This window comes from Alligator sinensis, unplaced genomic scaffold (genome assembly GCF_000455745.1).
Source record: "Alligator sinensis unplaced genomic scaffold, ASM45574v1 scaffold594_1, whole genome shotgun sequence".
NCBI lineage: Eukaryota > Metazoa > Chordata > Crocodylia > Alligatoridae > Alligator > Alligator sinensis.
Genome location: NW_005842286.1, coordinates 602,862 through 615,489, shown reverse-complemented (window position 1 = coordinate 615,489; position 12,628 = coordinate 602,862). Strand labels below are relative to the sequence as shown.

Genomic DNA, 12,628 nt, shown 5'->3' with positions numbered 1-12,628 from the left:
GGCCTAGGGGCTGCAGGGGGCAGTGGTAGTGGTGGGGCAAGGAGCAGGTCAGGTGGGCCAGGACCCCCTCCCACAGCAGCCATGGACCCTCTAGGTGGGCGGTGGAGAGGCCCATTGGTGGGGGGACAGAGATCAGGCCCACCTGGGTTCTCTCCCCCATGGTGGGAGGGGCTTGGGAGCCCAAACACCTGGATTTCCTCACCTGCCACCTGCACCTGGATTGTCTCCATCCACCGCTCATGCTGCTGCTTGTCCATGGCCTTCAGCGTTGACCCCGGGGGCTGGACAGCATGGATCCAGACCCCATAGGTGCCGTTGTTGCCCAGCCTTACATTCTGGAGAAGTAGACTGCAGCTGCCCCAGAGGTTGCCCAGGAAGACCACTTCGGGTGCTGCTGTGGCCCTGACCCCGATCCAAGCCAGCTCTGTGCCACTGTAGCCCTTGGTCTTGGGGTCCCAGCGGGGCTCATGATACCAGATGAGGGTGTGCACCCAGCCCAGGACCAGAGGGGGTTGGTACAGTGCCCGGCCCGGCTCGATCTCACCAGGGCGGGGAGAAACGCACCTCGGAACAGCAAGAAATAGAGGAGAGGCCACATGGCGATGCCAGGGCAGGTGAAAGGCCTGGGGAGGGGAGACAAAAGCAGGATGTTGGCTGCTGTAGTCCCCCTGCTTTACCTGTGGCAGATTAGGGTGTTTTGCCTTGTGTTGTGTCAGGTTTGACTGTGTAGTTTTGCTAACATTGGATTTGTATGGGATGGCTTGAATAGGGGTGACTAGATGACCTCTGGGGGGCTCCCTTCCAGACCTGCTTCTCTACGACTCCATGGAAGGGGACAAGCTAAGGGGGCAGCCCTGATGCTGGCTGGTTGGTACCCGAGCGCTTGTTTTTTAAAGTTCGTTAACGCACTTGCGCGTGTGTGTTGGAAATAAAACATGCAGCCCCCTTGAACTATCAGATTCAGGCCGGGCTGAGTTGACTCTGCTGCTCGTCCTTCATTCCACGCAGCCGACTACGTGAAGCTTTTCAGAGCAGAGCTGAGACAGCAAAGCTACGCGCCCCCTTTCCCCACCAGCAGGATTGAGCAGGCCGTGACTCTCCAGCCTAGCAGCAACTAAGCGAAGGGAGTTTCCTTGGTACGTAGCCCAGGGTCCTTGCAGCTGACAGGTGCTGCACGATGTCCTGGCAAATTCCCACCTGGAGCAATTTAGATAAACCCACGTGGCACCCATTCTTTTTCCTACAAGACTTCCATAGCACACACGTGTTGAGCATAGACCACGGCAATATCGCGTGTGCAATGCTACATCATGCTCTTTGGCCTAAGAGAAGAACTTACGTCAGGACTGAATCCACATTTAATTTGTACCCCCAAAATTAAATGCATTTTCACCCAGGATTCCCCACTAGAAAATATTCAGTGTCATTTCATCATCTCAGCTCCTGATTAGGGTGATCAGTCTGCACACACAGGCCAAGGGGCAAAGCATTTGACCCCTCCTGGAGTCAGCAGCATGGTTCAGGTGTGCGAAAGGCTGATCAGATGTTGACTTTGGGTCTCTTGAGCATCAGGCTGCGGCCTCTTCTCATCAGTTCCTGGCCTGGGCCAACTGCTGCCGCTTCTGCAGCTCCTCCGCGCGCCGCTGATGATGTTCCTTCATGCACGCCTTGAAGGTCTGCACCTGCGCCTGGCACTTCCTCCAGTCCTGGTGCTCCGCCATGCACTCCTGGACGGCGTAGTGCGAGGCAGCGCAGCCTGTGCGCGAGATCATTTGGTCCAAAGGGTCCTCCTCGTCCTCCGGCTTCTGCTTCCAGTTGTGACCTGGGGAGCCGGACATCTCGTGGATCTACAGCGTGGGGACCAGAACAACAACAAAACCCACAAGGACTAAGATCCACCATGAAAACACCACTCATGGCTGGCCTTTTTTCAGCCCCACCACACCCAGGTCTTTACCTGCGCTCGCACACCGGCTGCCCCTTTAAGAGCGTGGCAGGACCCGGAAGAGGACGCGCGCTCTAATTGGCCGAGCCTCCTCCACCCGCTTCCGGGTCGGGGTGGGGGAAAGGGAATGCACTTCCGGGACGGGGGGAAAGGGAATGCACTTCCGGGGCGGTGCAGCAATGGCGGCGACCGTGCGGGGGCAGAGCGACTGGCACCAGGTGCTGAGGTGGGAGCCGCTGTCGCCCCTAACCCCCGTGCCCCTCCTCCCCTCCCCCTCACCGGTGCGTCACTAACGGCCGTTTCTGCCGTTGCAGGAGGAACGAGGGCGAGGCCTGGCTGAGCTGCAGGAGCCCGGGTGAGCGCGGGGCCGGCGGGCTATCACTATAGATACAGATATATAGGTGTATAGGTAGAGGTATATAGTTATAGATATGTTAGTGGCATTTCATTTTACTCATGGAAAAATGTGGATTTTTGGGTTACTTTGATTTTAAAAACAAAAATCCCCATTTCTTAGATATCAACAAGTAACCCCAAATCCACATTTTCCCATGAGTAAAAGGAAACCTCACTATATCTGTATCTCTCTATATATGTTAGTGGCATTTTGGAAAAAAATGTGGATTTGGGGTTATTTTTTTATATCCAAGAATTGGGGATTGTTGTTGTTGTTGTTGTTGTTTTTTGTTTTTTGATCAAAGCTACCCAAAGTCTACATTTTTCCATGAGTAAAATGAAACGCCATAATATATAGATCTGTATGTTAGCGGCGTTTCATTTTAATCATGGAAAAAAGAAGTCACCCAAAATCCACGTTATATTCAAAAAGTGGGGATTTAAAAAAAAAAATCAAAATAACCCAAAATCTGCTTTTGTTCCATGAGTAAAATGAAACCCCACTATATCTACATATCTGTACCTCTCTCTCTATATTTGTATCTCCAAATGTTAGTGACATTTCATTTTAATCATGGAAATAATACGGATTTTGGGTTCCCTTTTTTTTATATCCAAGAATTGGGGATTTTTTATTTATTTTTTTAATCAAAGTAACTCAAAATCCACGTTTTCCCTATGATTTAAAATGAAACGCCACAATATATGTAAGTGTTGCTTCATTTTAAAATGGAAAAATGCAGGGTTTGGGTTACTTTTTTGTAACTAAAAATTGAGGATTTTTTTTTATCAAAGTAACCTGAAAATCTACATTTTTTTTTTTTCCATGATTAAAATGAAACACCACACTATGTATAGCTCTGTGTTAGTAGTGTTTCATTTTAATCATGGAAAAATATGGGTTTTGGGTTACTACTTTTATATGCAAAGATTGGAGACTTTTTTTGTTTTTTTTTTTTAAATCGGAGAAAACCAGGAGCCCTACTAACTACCTTGTGTAGAAGCAGGACGTTGGCGGCCGCGGCCCTGCTGCTCGCCCTGTGGCAGGGTCGGGTGCAATGCCTGGGGCTGTGTCGTTTTGAGCTTGGATGATGGGTTCATGTGGGCTGGTTTGGGCAGGGCTGATGCTGCCTCAGGCAGGGGTTGGGCTGGGTGGGAGCTCCCCGTCCAGCTCCACTGCTCTGTGATTCAGCCCTTCTTTCCTCTGTTAAAGAGTCCCGGCTGGACGGGGCCTCCAGAGGTCATGGCTAGTCCAACCCCCCAGTCAGCCCTGTCCGACCCAGCCCAGAAAAACCCTAATCTAAGCTCATAGCAAACTACAGTCAGCCTGACAGGCATCATGCCTCAACCTGCCTGTGATTGATTCAACAGCACCTCGTTGTCTGTTCTGCCTGCCTTCCTCGCCTCTTGTCTGACCAGAAGTGCAGTATGCCCGGGTCATTGTCTGTAAAGTGAGGTGACCTGGTTTGCTCAGGACATGCCCAGATTTCATAGGCTAGTCCCAGCCAGTTGATGAAAATTGAAACAAAAATTGCAGGGGCACAGAGCAGCCCTGCCTGCTTGTCTCCACCTGCAGCAGCGCCGCTGACTTCGGGTGGAGGCAGTGTCAATGGAGATCCTTAAAATAATATGGGCTCCAGGTCCCTTTACAGTAAGGTGACCTAGGCAGGCATCTGTGCTCATTGGGGCCAGTGGAAACTTCCAGCCTCTGGGCAATGCCCATTTGTGCCGGATATGGAGCCTCTTGCACTGTGGGCCAAATTCTGCGATTAAAGGACCATTGTGAACTTCCCGCTTTCTGCTGAAAGTGCAGGTTGTGTGGCTTCATCCTGTCCTGAGTAACCAAAAGGCAGAGCAGCACATGAAGCTGAAAATAACAGCCCTTAACAGTGCACGCAGATGGCAGTCGGTGAGAGGGTGAGCTGTGCACCAGAAGTTAGCTATGTCTCTTAATGCACTGCTGGACAGTGCATAGATACTCTGGTGGTGACGCTTATATAAGAGCTCCAATAGAACAGGGTACTCCCCACTTCTTGGTACTTGCACCCTTCAAATGCACAAGGTGCTTTTAGGTATCCAGGTTATGGCCCTACTGGTCTAGAGGAAAAAGCAATCAGGACTCAAGGTAGAGGTAATATCTTTTATTCGACCAACTGTATTTTTGCAAAAAAATTTCTCTAGTTTAATTAATATGCTTTTAGTATCTTTCTGCTACCTGCTGCCTCCACGTGCATTCTTCATCATTCTTTCCTCCTTGCAAATCAATATCTTCTCATCCCATATTTGTGTTGTTTTTCTGTGAGCTCCCTCTGGTTCATCAGTATCTGAGTATAAATATCTGTGAAATGGTTCATGTTGTTCTAGGTGTGATTGTACTACTCTTCCCTTCTGAGATATATTGGAGTTTGAAATTATTTCAGCCATCTTCTTCTAGTGTCATACTTGACTCTTATTTGCAGTCCAGCTTTGCTTCTGTACATCTGAATGTTATGTGCTTCCCAGGTGTTTCTCTCTCTCTCTCTCATTTTTCCACCTAAGCAGAGTACTGTGCTGTAAGTATTCCAGTCTTTCAATCTGCTAAGTGTATACATCAAAGAAAAACAGTTAAGTTCAGTCACATTTATTCTTAAATTGGGTGGTCTGTCATATTTCTATTCCATACCCAAATAGGCAAGGCTAATTGGTAGGAACCTACTGAATTTGCGGTTTTGCAGATTTTGCGGAAACTGAAATCCGTGTAACCAACAACAACAACAAAAAGAAACTTCATAAAAATTAAATGCTAGCTCCCCAGTGGGAGCCAGCAGATGTTGCTGTTGGAAGGGGAAGGCCCTGGCGTGAAGGGCAGCAGACAAGATGGCAGCTGTTCCCAGTGGGGGAGAAGGGATGAGGGGCCTCTCTGCCAATCAGCACCGAGGGGTGGGGTGGCATGAAGGGCAGCCAGCAGTCAAGATGGCAATCACCCCCTCATCCTTCCTCCTCCTCTGGCCTCTTTACCAATCAACGATGAGGTGTGGGGCCACCGTGAAATGCCCATGAAATGCGCCTCAAGCAGGCCACGAAAAACCCTTTGTGTCTCTGCGATTTAAGTAGGTCCCTACTTACTGTTCCTATTTTTTATGAATGTTCTCCCACATGTATTAACGTACCTGCTGAATCTCACTTCTCAGCAATTGCAGGGTTTTGTTCTCTAAATTTTGAATGTGCTGCAGTTATATTTTGTGTCTAAACAAGGCTGTCTGTGCTGTCATGAAACCTCTAAAGGTTAAAAATGCATGCGGTGTCTAACTTGCGTGCATAGTGTGCAAACTGTTGATGCACCTTGTTCTCGATCTCTAATACCTGTCTTTTTTCTGCAGGGAAATCTACTTTGTATGGTAGCCTGACATGTCAGGGAGTAGGGTCAGATGGGATTCCAGAGATCTCAGCCTCTGAGGGTTTTGTTGTAAGCGAAATAACCAAGGTACTCTGTTCCAGTGTAACTGTGTTTGGCTAGTCTGGCTAATGCTTAAAATTAAAGTACCTGACTACTTATTAACTAGTGTGAAGCTGGCAGAACTATGTGCCAGTTCCTACACTACTTCATGATCCAGACCTTAGCCTAGAGAGAGCATAATGATTTGTCCTTATTGGAAAAGGGTAATTGCACCAGTTGATTCACTGCATGGAGTGGGGTTTGGGTTTTGGACTGTGTCTTCAAACACTAAGAGAAACCACACCAGTAAACCTTTTTCACTTAGAATCTGTTTAATCTTCAGTGGGGATCTTCCAAGCCACATGCCTTGTTTGCTTAGGTGTACTGACACTGGGCAACACTAGGTAATAACTTATAAAAATCGTGAAGTTATGCTGGTGAGCTGCCAGGTTTTGAGTTATATCTGTTGTGGCTTGGCCAATTAAAGCCCTTGATCATGCTTTAGCCAGAAGGAACTGTGTTTGAAGCATGCAGAGAAAGGAAAGCGTCAGGTGAAAACAAGCTTCATTTTTCAGGTTTTCCTATTGAGTGAAGGCACTTAAGCATCGTGTGCAAACTGTGATTTGGAGTTTTTGGTGTCTGTTATGGCAGTAACAGTCCATCTGTGTTGCTTTGCCTTCAGTTGTCATATGAACAAAGAGGAATTATGTATAAATGCTCAAAATCCCAAGGTGCGCTCATTTAATTGATTCAGTGCGATGATGCTGAGAGATGCTAGTTTTTGTAATCCAAGTTCCATATGTACTGGGTTTATGCTTAATTCAGGGTATAAACAGAAAAGTAATCTCATAATTAATAAAGTCTGAAAACCTAGCTTTGGGTTTTTGTTTTGCTTCCTACAATACCAGTGACAAAAGTGTGCGAAGTGGAAGCTAATGGATGTTTCTGATGGACAAAACCCAGTTAAGTCATCGGGATTGATGCACTGGCCTGATCCATGTAGCCCAGTATTCTGCTGTTAGCAGTGGTCCATATCAGCACTTTCAGAGGAAAATGCAAAAACAGAAGGAAGTAATGGGAACCTGCTCTCAGAAAATGATTTCATCCAGGTTGTTCTCCCATTATTGCAATACTAATAGGGATAACAATTTTGTCAGTGAAGTGAGTAGGTTTTAAGGAGATTCCTTTTTTTTAACTGTAGTCACACACAAGAAAGGATAATGTTTTAGGTGGTTTTATCAAGTAAAATTGTTTGTCTTAATACTTCTATTCCTTTTTTCCCCTCCACTAGAAGAGTATACTCATTTCCTGCCCTCATGAAAATACCTCCACAAAGTTTTTGGCACCATACACTTCTTTTTGCAGAATTCATCAGAAAAGTGTAAGTAGTTTTTTTCTGATCAGTTGGGAAATGCATGGAGCTAGAAGTTAACAATACTCTTTAATTCATCTGTAATTTCTGCAGGCTACTTAAGGTAGTGGAATGCAACATGCCTTTGCCTAGAAACTTACCAACAAATGGTTTCGGTCTGTTTGGAATTAGAAAGTGAAAACAGTGGCTAATCTTTAAATTTGGCCCCTTCTAGTGTCCTAATGTGGGAATATTTGCAAACAAGATGCACTGTTAATTCTACGGTCCATTAGGCCACTTAAGGCAGATATCTGGTGGTTTTAACTAGGGATGTAAAAGGTTAAACGGTAATTATACTTATACCATTTAACTTTTACCATTTGCCTCCTGCACCGTGCTGCTCCCTTCCCCATCCATATGCAGCCACTGCTGCCGCTCGGCTAAGGGCTTGCCCTGGTGCTGCGGCTCCTAACGGAGGTGGTCAACCTACAGATAGATTCTGTGGGCACCATCCTGCATGGCATGTCTGTCTGCCAGGCCAGTAGTGGTGAAGTTCCTAGTCAGGTGGCTCTTTGTTCCACACATCACGAACTTATTGTCAGCAGTGTGATCAGAGCATTTAATTCCCTCCTTGACAGGCTCAGCAGAGAGGCTCGGGGCTGAATGGTTTGTGAATGAGTCCCCTTCTGCCTGCAAAATTTGTCCTTCAGGGCAATGTGGGGGCAGTTGCCTACTGCTGCCTGCAGTGCACCTTCTCTGGATGAGAGGATTTGCTTCTGTCAGCTTTCAGAACATCACCTCCCACCAGTTTTGTTCATTATTTTAAAGCAATTCTGCTTACTGTTGAACTTGTAAATGTGCTCCAGGTAATCCTGGCACCTCCCTCCCCTGCAATCCTTGTATTGGGAACTTGTTAGCAAATGACACAGTAAGATAGAACCTGACTGAGGACACTGCTTTTGGCACATGATATTTGTGCGTGGTTTGGGTAGGGAAATAAGTCCTTGCTCTGGCTGAAATGCCTTTGCTACCTGGGCTGTTGGTTATAGCTGTGTTGGTCTAAGGCAGTGGTCCCCAACTGGTCAAGTGCAATTGACCGGTCAATTGGGCAGCCTCTTTTGGTCAATCCTGGGCTGGGGAGGCTGGGTGCATGCGTGCACGCACCTCCCCGCCCCCCCAGCCCAGCAGGTCAGTCTCTGGGGGAGGGAAGGAGCAGGGGCCAGATTGAGGCACCCACAGTGAGGGACTAACGGTGCAGTCCAGCCAGGAGCAGGGGAAGGTGAGTGGAGCCCCAACCTGGCCAGGTGGCGGGAGGATTGGGGCCTGGGGGGGCTCCCACCACTGGGTGCACCCCATTGGCGGCCCTGGGGGCACGTGCCCTTCCATCTCTGTATGGGGTGGAGGCAGCTGCCCACTGCACCGTGAGCCCTGCTGCAGCTGGCCACGTGAGGGTGCAGCTCAGCCCAGCAGCAGGATGCACGTGGCGTCCAGCTACTCCCAGGCCAGCTGCAGCAGGGATCGAGGTGCAAAACCAAGCCTTCAGCAGCAGCTGCCTCCACCCCGCACACAGATGGTGGGTCATGCGCCCCTCTCCAAATGCAGGGCTGCATGGGCAGCTGCAGCAGCAGTAAGGGGGAGGGAGTGGGGCGGGCCCTGCACAGCTGGGACGGGCATGGGAAGGAGCCACAAGTGGCTTGTCGGGGTGTGGGAGCGCGGGAGATGTGCCTCCAGATCTGCATGCTTTATGAAGTAAAGCTCATGGGCTCGTCTACAAAAGGTGTTTTGTAAATTCTCTTTTTATACTACCTGGAGCTCATGTGAAGGAACACCATAATAAGCAGAGCTTGCTGTGCCCCGGAGAGATGAGCAGAGCTCTGAAATTCAAGGAGACCTTACTATCTCAATTAGGAGGTGTTTGAGAACTGTTGCAATGGGCACAGACAGTGCTGCGACTTATGGGGCCAGGATGAGGTTCCCAACAGTCAGCCAATGGTTCGGAGCAGGGGTTCCCAACCCCTGGACTGCGGCCTGGTACTGGGCCGCAAAGGGTTGGCTGTTGGGTCAGAAGTCCAGAAGTGACTGGCATACTGTGCACCAGCAACCAACTGTTTTTAATACAAAGTATAAAAAAGCTTGGCTGCCTGCCTGCAGTATGCTGGTCACTTCCAGTCTGCAGTTTGCTGGTCTGCAGCATAAAAAGGTTGGCAGCCCCTGGTTTGGAGAACACCTAAAGGTAGTGGATAGGAAATGCTGAAGAGAGGATGTCTGGAATAGTGCCTCCCCCTTGGTCTTAGGCACCTACATGAGACAGATTCACAGCTTGAAACCCCTACCTATGCTTGTGTGCCTCAGTCGTCCATTCCCAAGAAGCTGGAGCCCTGGGTACAGTTCCTTCCTCAGCTTGAATGAAAGCAACTCCACATCGCCCACGTCCCAGCCAGATCCTGTCAGCAGCATGTTCTTGAGGGAGGGGACGACAGTTTCTCTACCAAACATTAATTGGGAAATACTCACTTAACGTCCCTTCCACCCCAAAACCTGACCAGGTATCCTTGTTAGACTGAACCAGAAGACCAAGTTGTTCTTGTACACATTCTTACCATCAGCTAATTTCTTGTTAACTCCTCTATTCCTATCACAAGAACGACATTTGTGAAGAGTCTCATTAGACAAGAAGTGGGCATCTATAGATTGAAGGACTTGACTGCAAGTCCTCAGGTGCCATGATATAATCTGCAACGTCTGTCTCTAGACTATGCAGTTCACAGGCCGCCTTCAGGGCAAAATTGTCTTGTTGCAAGTAGAAAAAGTGCATATGTCCAGGGTTACACACAACATATGTCATATATATGGTGGTGTCTTTCCAAACAGGTCACCTGCATTGATATCTCCAGTGGCGGAGGGCTTGGCGTGTCTACCAGCACTGATGGGACCATGAAAGTCTGGCAGGCTGCTAATGGAGAGATAAGAGTAAGAACTTCAACTATGCTTCTGAGCTTTGTCTGCTTTTCTTGGGTTCACAAATTCCAGTCTCAGCCATAACTTTGGCTTTTAAATGTGCACTGTAGATCCAGCACAGATAGAATTCTGTCTTTTGAGGGAGAAGTGTATATGAATTTGACTTATCAGATCTGTGTGAGGCCTGTATAAGACTGGTACCATCTCCTGAGGGAAGTAGCAATCATAGAAACTCTTGCTGAGGCCCACTCAATATAAGCGTGTGAAAGCATGGTTAGAAATGGTGCGGCTTGCAATAGTTGTTCACTGTCAGTGTCCAGTCTACCTGGTAAAAGCACCAAAGCTAACTAAAAGGAGAAAGCAGGTTATGTGAAACTGTCTTGATCCTTAATAAGTTCTTTTTGAACATGTATTTTTCCAGCACAGATCTCTGGTTGCTTGTGTTATCAACCACTTATTCCCAAAACAGGATGGTTTCTTGAGCTTAACAACTGCTTCTCAGCGAATGGCAGTATGTCAGTATCCCACTGGTAGATCTTTTTCCAGCCATTGATCCATGCTTTCAGATGGCACACAATAACCTGAATTATATCTAGAACCTCAGAGAGTCATCAACCAGAAGATGTTTGCCCCAAGCCTATGTTAACATAGAGTTGGTTAGAGGTGTTCATGATCTGGTTAGAAACACTGTACTACCTAATACTGCATAACTTCATATAGGCTGGCCGAAGAATGATGACAGAACTAGCACATAGTTCTTTGTTTTTCCAGAGACAGTTGGAAGGCCATGTGTATGATGTGAATTGTTGCAGGTTCTTCCCATCGGGCCTCGTGGTTCTGAGCGGGGGAATGGATGCCCAGCTAAAGATCTGGTCAGTGGAAGATGCCAGCTGCGCAGTAACCTTTAAAGGTCACAGAGGAGGTACAGTGAATTGGCCTTTAAATGCTTAATCTTCTGCTTGTATAATTGTGTTGTACCAGAGGCCTGAAGTTTGAGCACCAAACTACTGTGCTTTGCACTGTGTATTTCTATTAGATGCCTCAGATAATTTTTTTTTTTTTTTTAACCTCCAAGCATTTGTTATACTCCCAAAAAAACCCAGATAGAAAAATACTATTCTAGACACTAGAGGCTGGTCCTGTTACAGATGTGGATTTTTTTTGTGTGATGCATTAAAAGAACACAGGGAAAAATAGTGTAATGACCTCTTCTGAGTGCTCAGGGCAGCAATTTGTACAGCCTTAGCTATGCAAAACTTCTTGTTATACTAAACTGGCTCACATACCCTGAATTATATGCAGGCATCACATGTGCCTTCCATTAACCAGGCTAATCCAGCGTTCCCAAGATATTCAGATGAGCAGTTACTTCAGATGTTCTTTTCTTTTACAACTGTCCCACAATGGGTTAGGAGCCTTGCAAAGGCTCTGTTCCTGCCCAAAGCATATGCTCTCTGCAGCGAGCAGGACAGTGGAAGAGAAAGGAAAACAGTGAGGTTGCGTGGCTCTTCAGTGGGCTTGTTTTTTAAGGATGATTTTTGATTACTTTGCCTCCCTTCACTTCCTGTAGACTCCTTGGCACTGACTGAGAGCACAGTGTGTGTGGTGTTGCAGCTGAAGTGAGTTGGGGCTTTCAGTCCAGTTCCCAGTGCCCAAGAATCCACATTGCAAGCAAACAAAATATAAGTGGGTTAATCCTGGTGAAAGGAGAAAGAATGATATCTCTTTGCTCCTAGAAAGAGGTTCTTGAGCAGTACAGCTTGAGTGGCTGTCACCCTTTCTGGTCCAGCTGCTGTCGTGCATGTATAGAGTCTTTCAAAGCACTTTAAATACAAGCACGTACCTGCCTGAAGTGTTGAACTAGTGGAATCCCTATAGGTCCCTCCCATACATGCATCATAGGCTAGACCTGGGCTGCTGGAGAGAATAGAAGCCAGTCCCTTTTTTCCCTTGTACCTTGTTAAATTGTCCATCACATCTGTATCTCCATGTTGTTTAGTGATTAGAGCAAAGGGAGCAGAGTTGTCTGGGATCCATACTCCATTACCTGTCCCAGTGATTCTCAACTGGGATGAACCCTATGGCACCTTGATCTTTTTAAGGGTGCCTCACAATATTGGTTCTGCTGAGTGATTAGTTCTACATGTGATTCATAAAATAAGCCCAGAGATTTCAAAGAGGAATCTCTAGCATCGAAACCATTCTGCCCTGTTTGGAGCTTTTTGAGATCTTTGTAACAGAAGAATTGCTTTATTATTTTTTGCACTCAAGAAATGAGTAAAACGAAGAGCTAGCATTTTTCAAGGGGGTCTCTGAGTTGTAAAGAGGTTGAGAGCCACTGTTCTAGAGTCGCAGCCCTTGCAGGCAGCTAGAATAATTCAATTAGGTTGCATTGTGTTTCATTTGATGTGCGCTGAAAAACAGTCCTGGCATTTGAGCTGGCTCCTTTTGAACATTGCTTCTGTGTATAGAGTGATTGCATATTATAACTGTCCCAATGTACCTTGTAAAACAGCCTGTTAGAAACGATGGCGTGTAGTCAGTAAAAGGAAATTGTTAGAGA

General features: G+C 47.1%; 2 protein-coding genes across 5 annotated transcripts in view; one reads left to right on the top strand and one right to left on the bottom strand.

The window, feature by feature from the left end:
• Positions 1-1,347: 1,347 nt before the first annotated feature.
• On the bottom strand, positions 1,348-2,051 carry LOC102367880 (cytochrome c oxidase assembly factor 4 homolog, mitochondrial). Of its 3 annotated transcripts, none has more exons than XM_025209382.1 (2): positions 1,958-2,051; positions 1,348-1,862 (listed from the first exon to the last, which is right to left on the bottom strand). In XM_025209382.1, the coding sequence occupies exon 2, from the start codon at positions 1,836-1,838 to the stop codon at positions 1,590-1,592; it is 249 nt and encodes an 82-aa protein (XP_025065167.1). In that variant the 5' UTR covers positions 1,839-1,862; positions 1,958-2,051; the 3' UTR covers positions 1,348-1,589. The 3 variants fall into 3 exon arrangements, with proteins under 3 accessions (XP_025065167.1, XP_025065168.1, XP_006028121.1); XM_025209383.1 differs by having other exon boundaries at positions 1,348-1,888; positions 1,958-2,024; XM_006028059.3 differs by having other exon boundaries at positions 1,351-1,847; positions 1,958-2,048.
• The window catches only part of PAAF1 (proteasomal ATPase associated factor 1), a 17,884-nt gene continuing 7,307 nt past the window's right edge, over positions 2,052-12,628 (top strand). The window contains exons 1-6 of one of the 2 annotated variants that reach the window (XM_025209380.1): positions 2,052-2,171; positions 2,260-2,300; positions 5,701-5,804; positions 7,048-7,137; positions 9,979-10,077; positions 10,837-10,987. In XM_025209380.1, coding sequence (XP_025065165.1) covers positions 2,101-2,171; positions 2,260-2,300; positions 5,701-5,804; positions 7,048-7,137; positions 9,979-10,077; positions 10,837-10,987 — 556 coding nt within the window. In that variant the 5' untranslated portion in view covers positions 2,052-2,100. The remainder of the gene's footprint in view (positions 2,172-2,259; positions 2,301-5,700; positions 5,805-7,047; positions 7,138-9,978; positions 10,078-10,836; positions 10,988-12,628) is intronic. The other variant, XM_025209381.1, reaches the window with a different exon arrangement.

Bases quoted from the DNA above. Each gene is read 5' to 3' on its own strand.
- LOC102367880 (XM_025209382.1), bottom strand. From the start codon at position 1,838: ATGTCCGGCTCCCCAGGTCACAACTGGAAGCAGAAGCCGGAGGACGAG.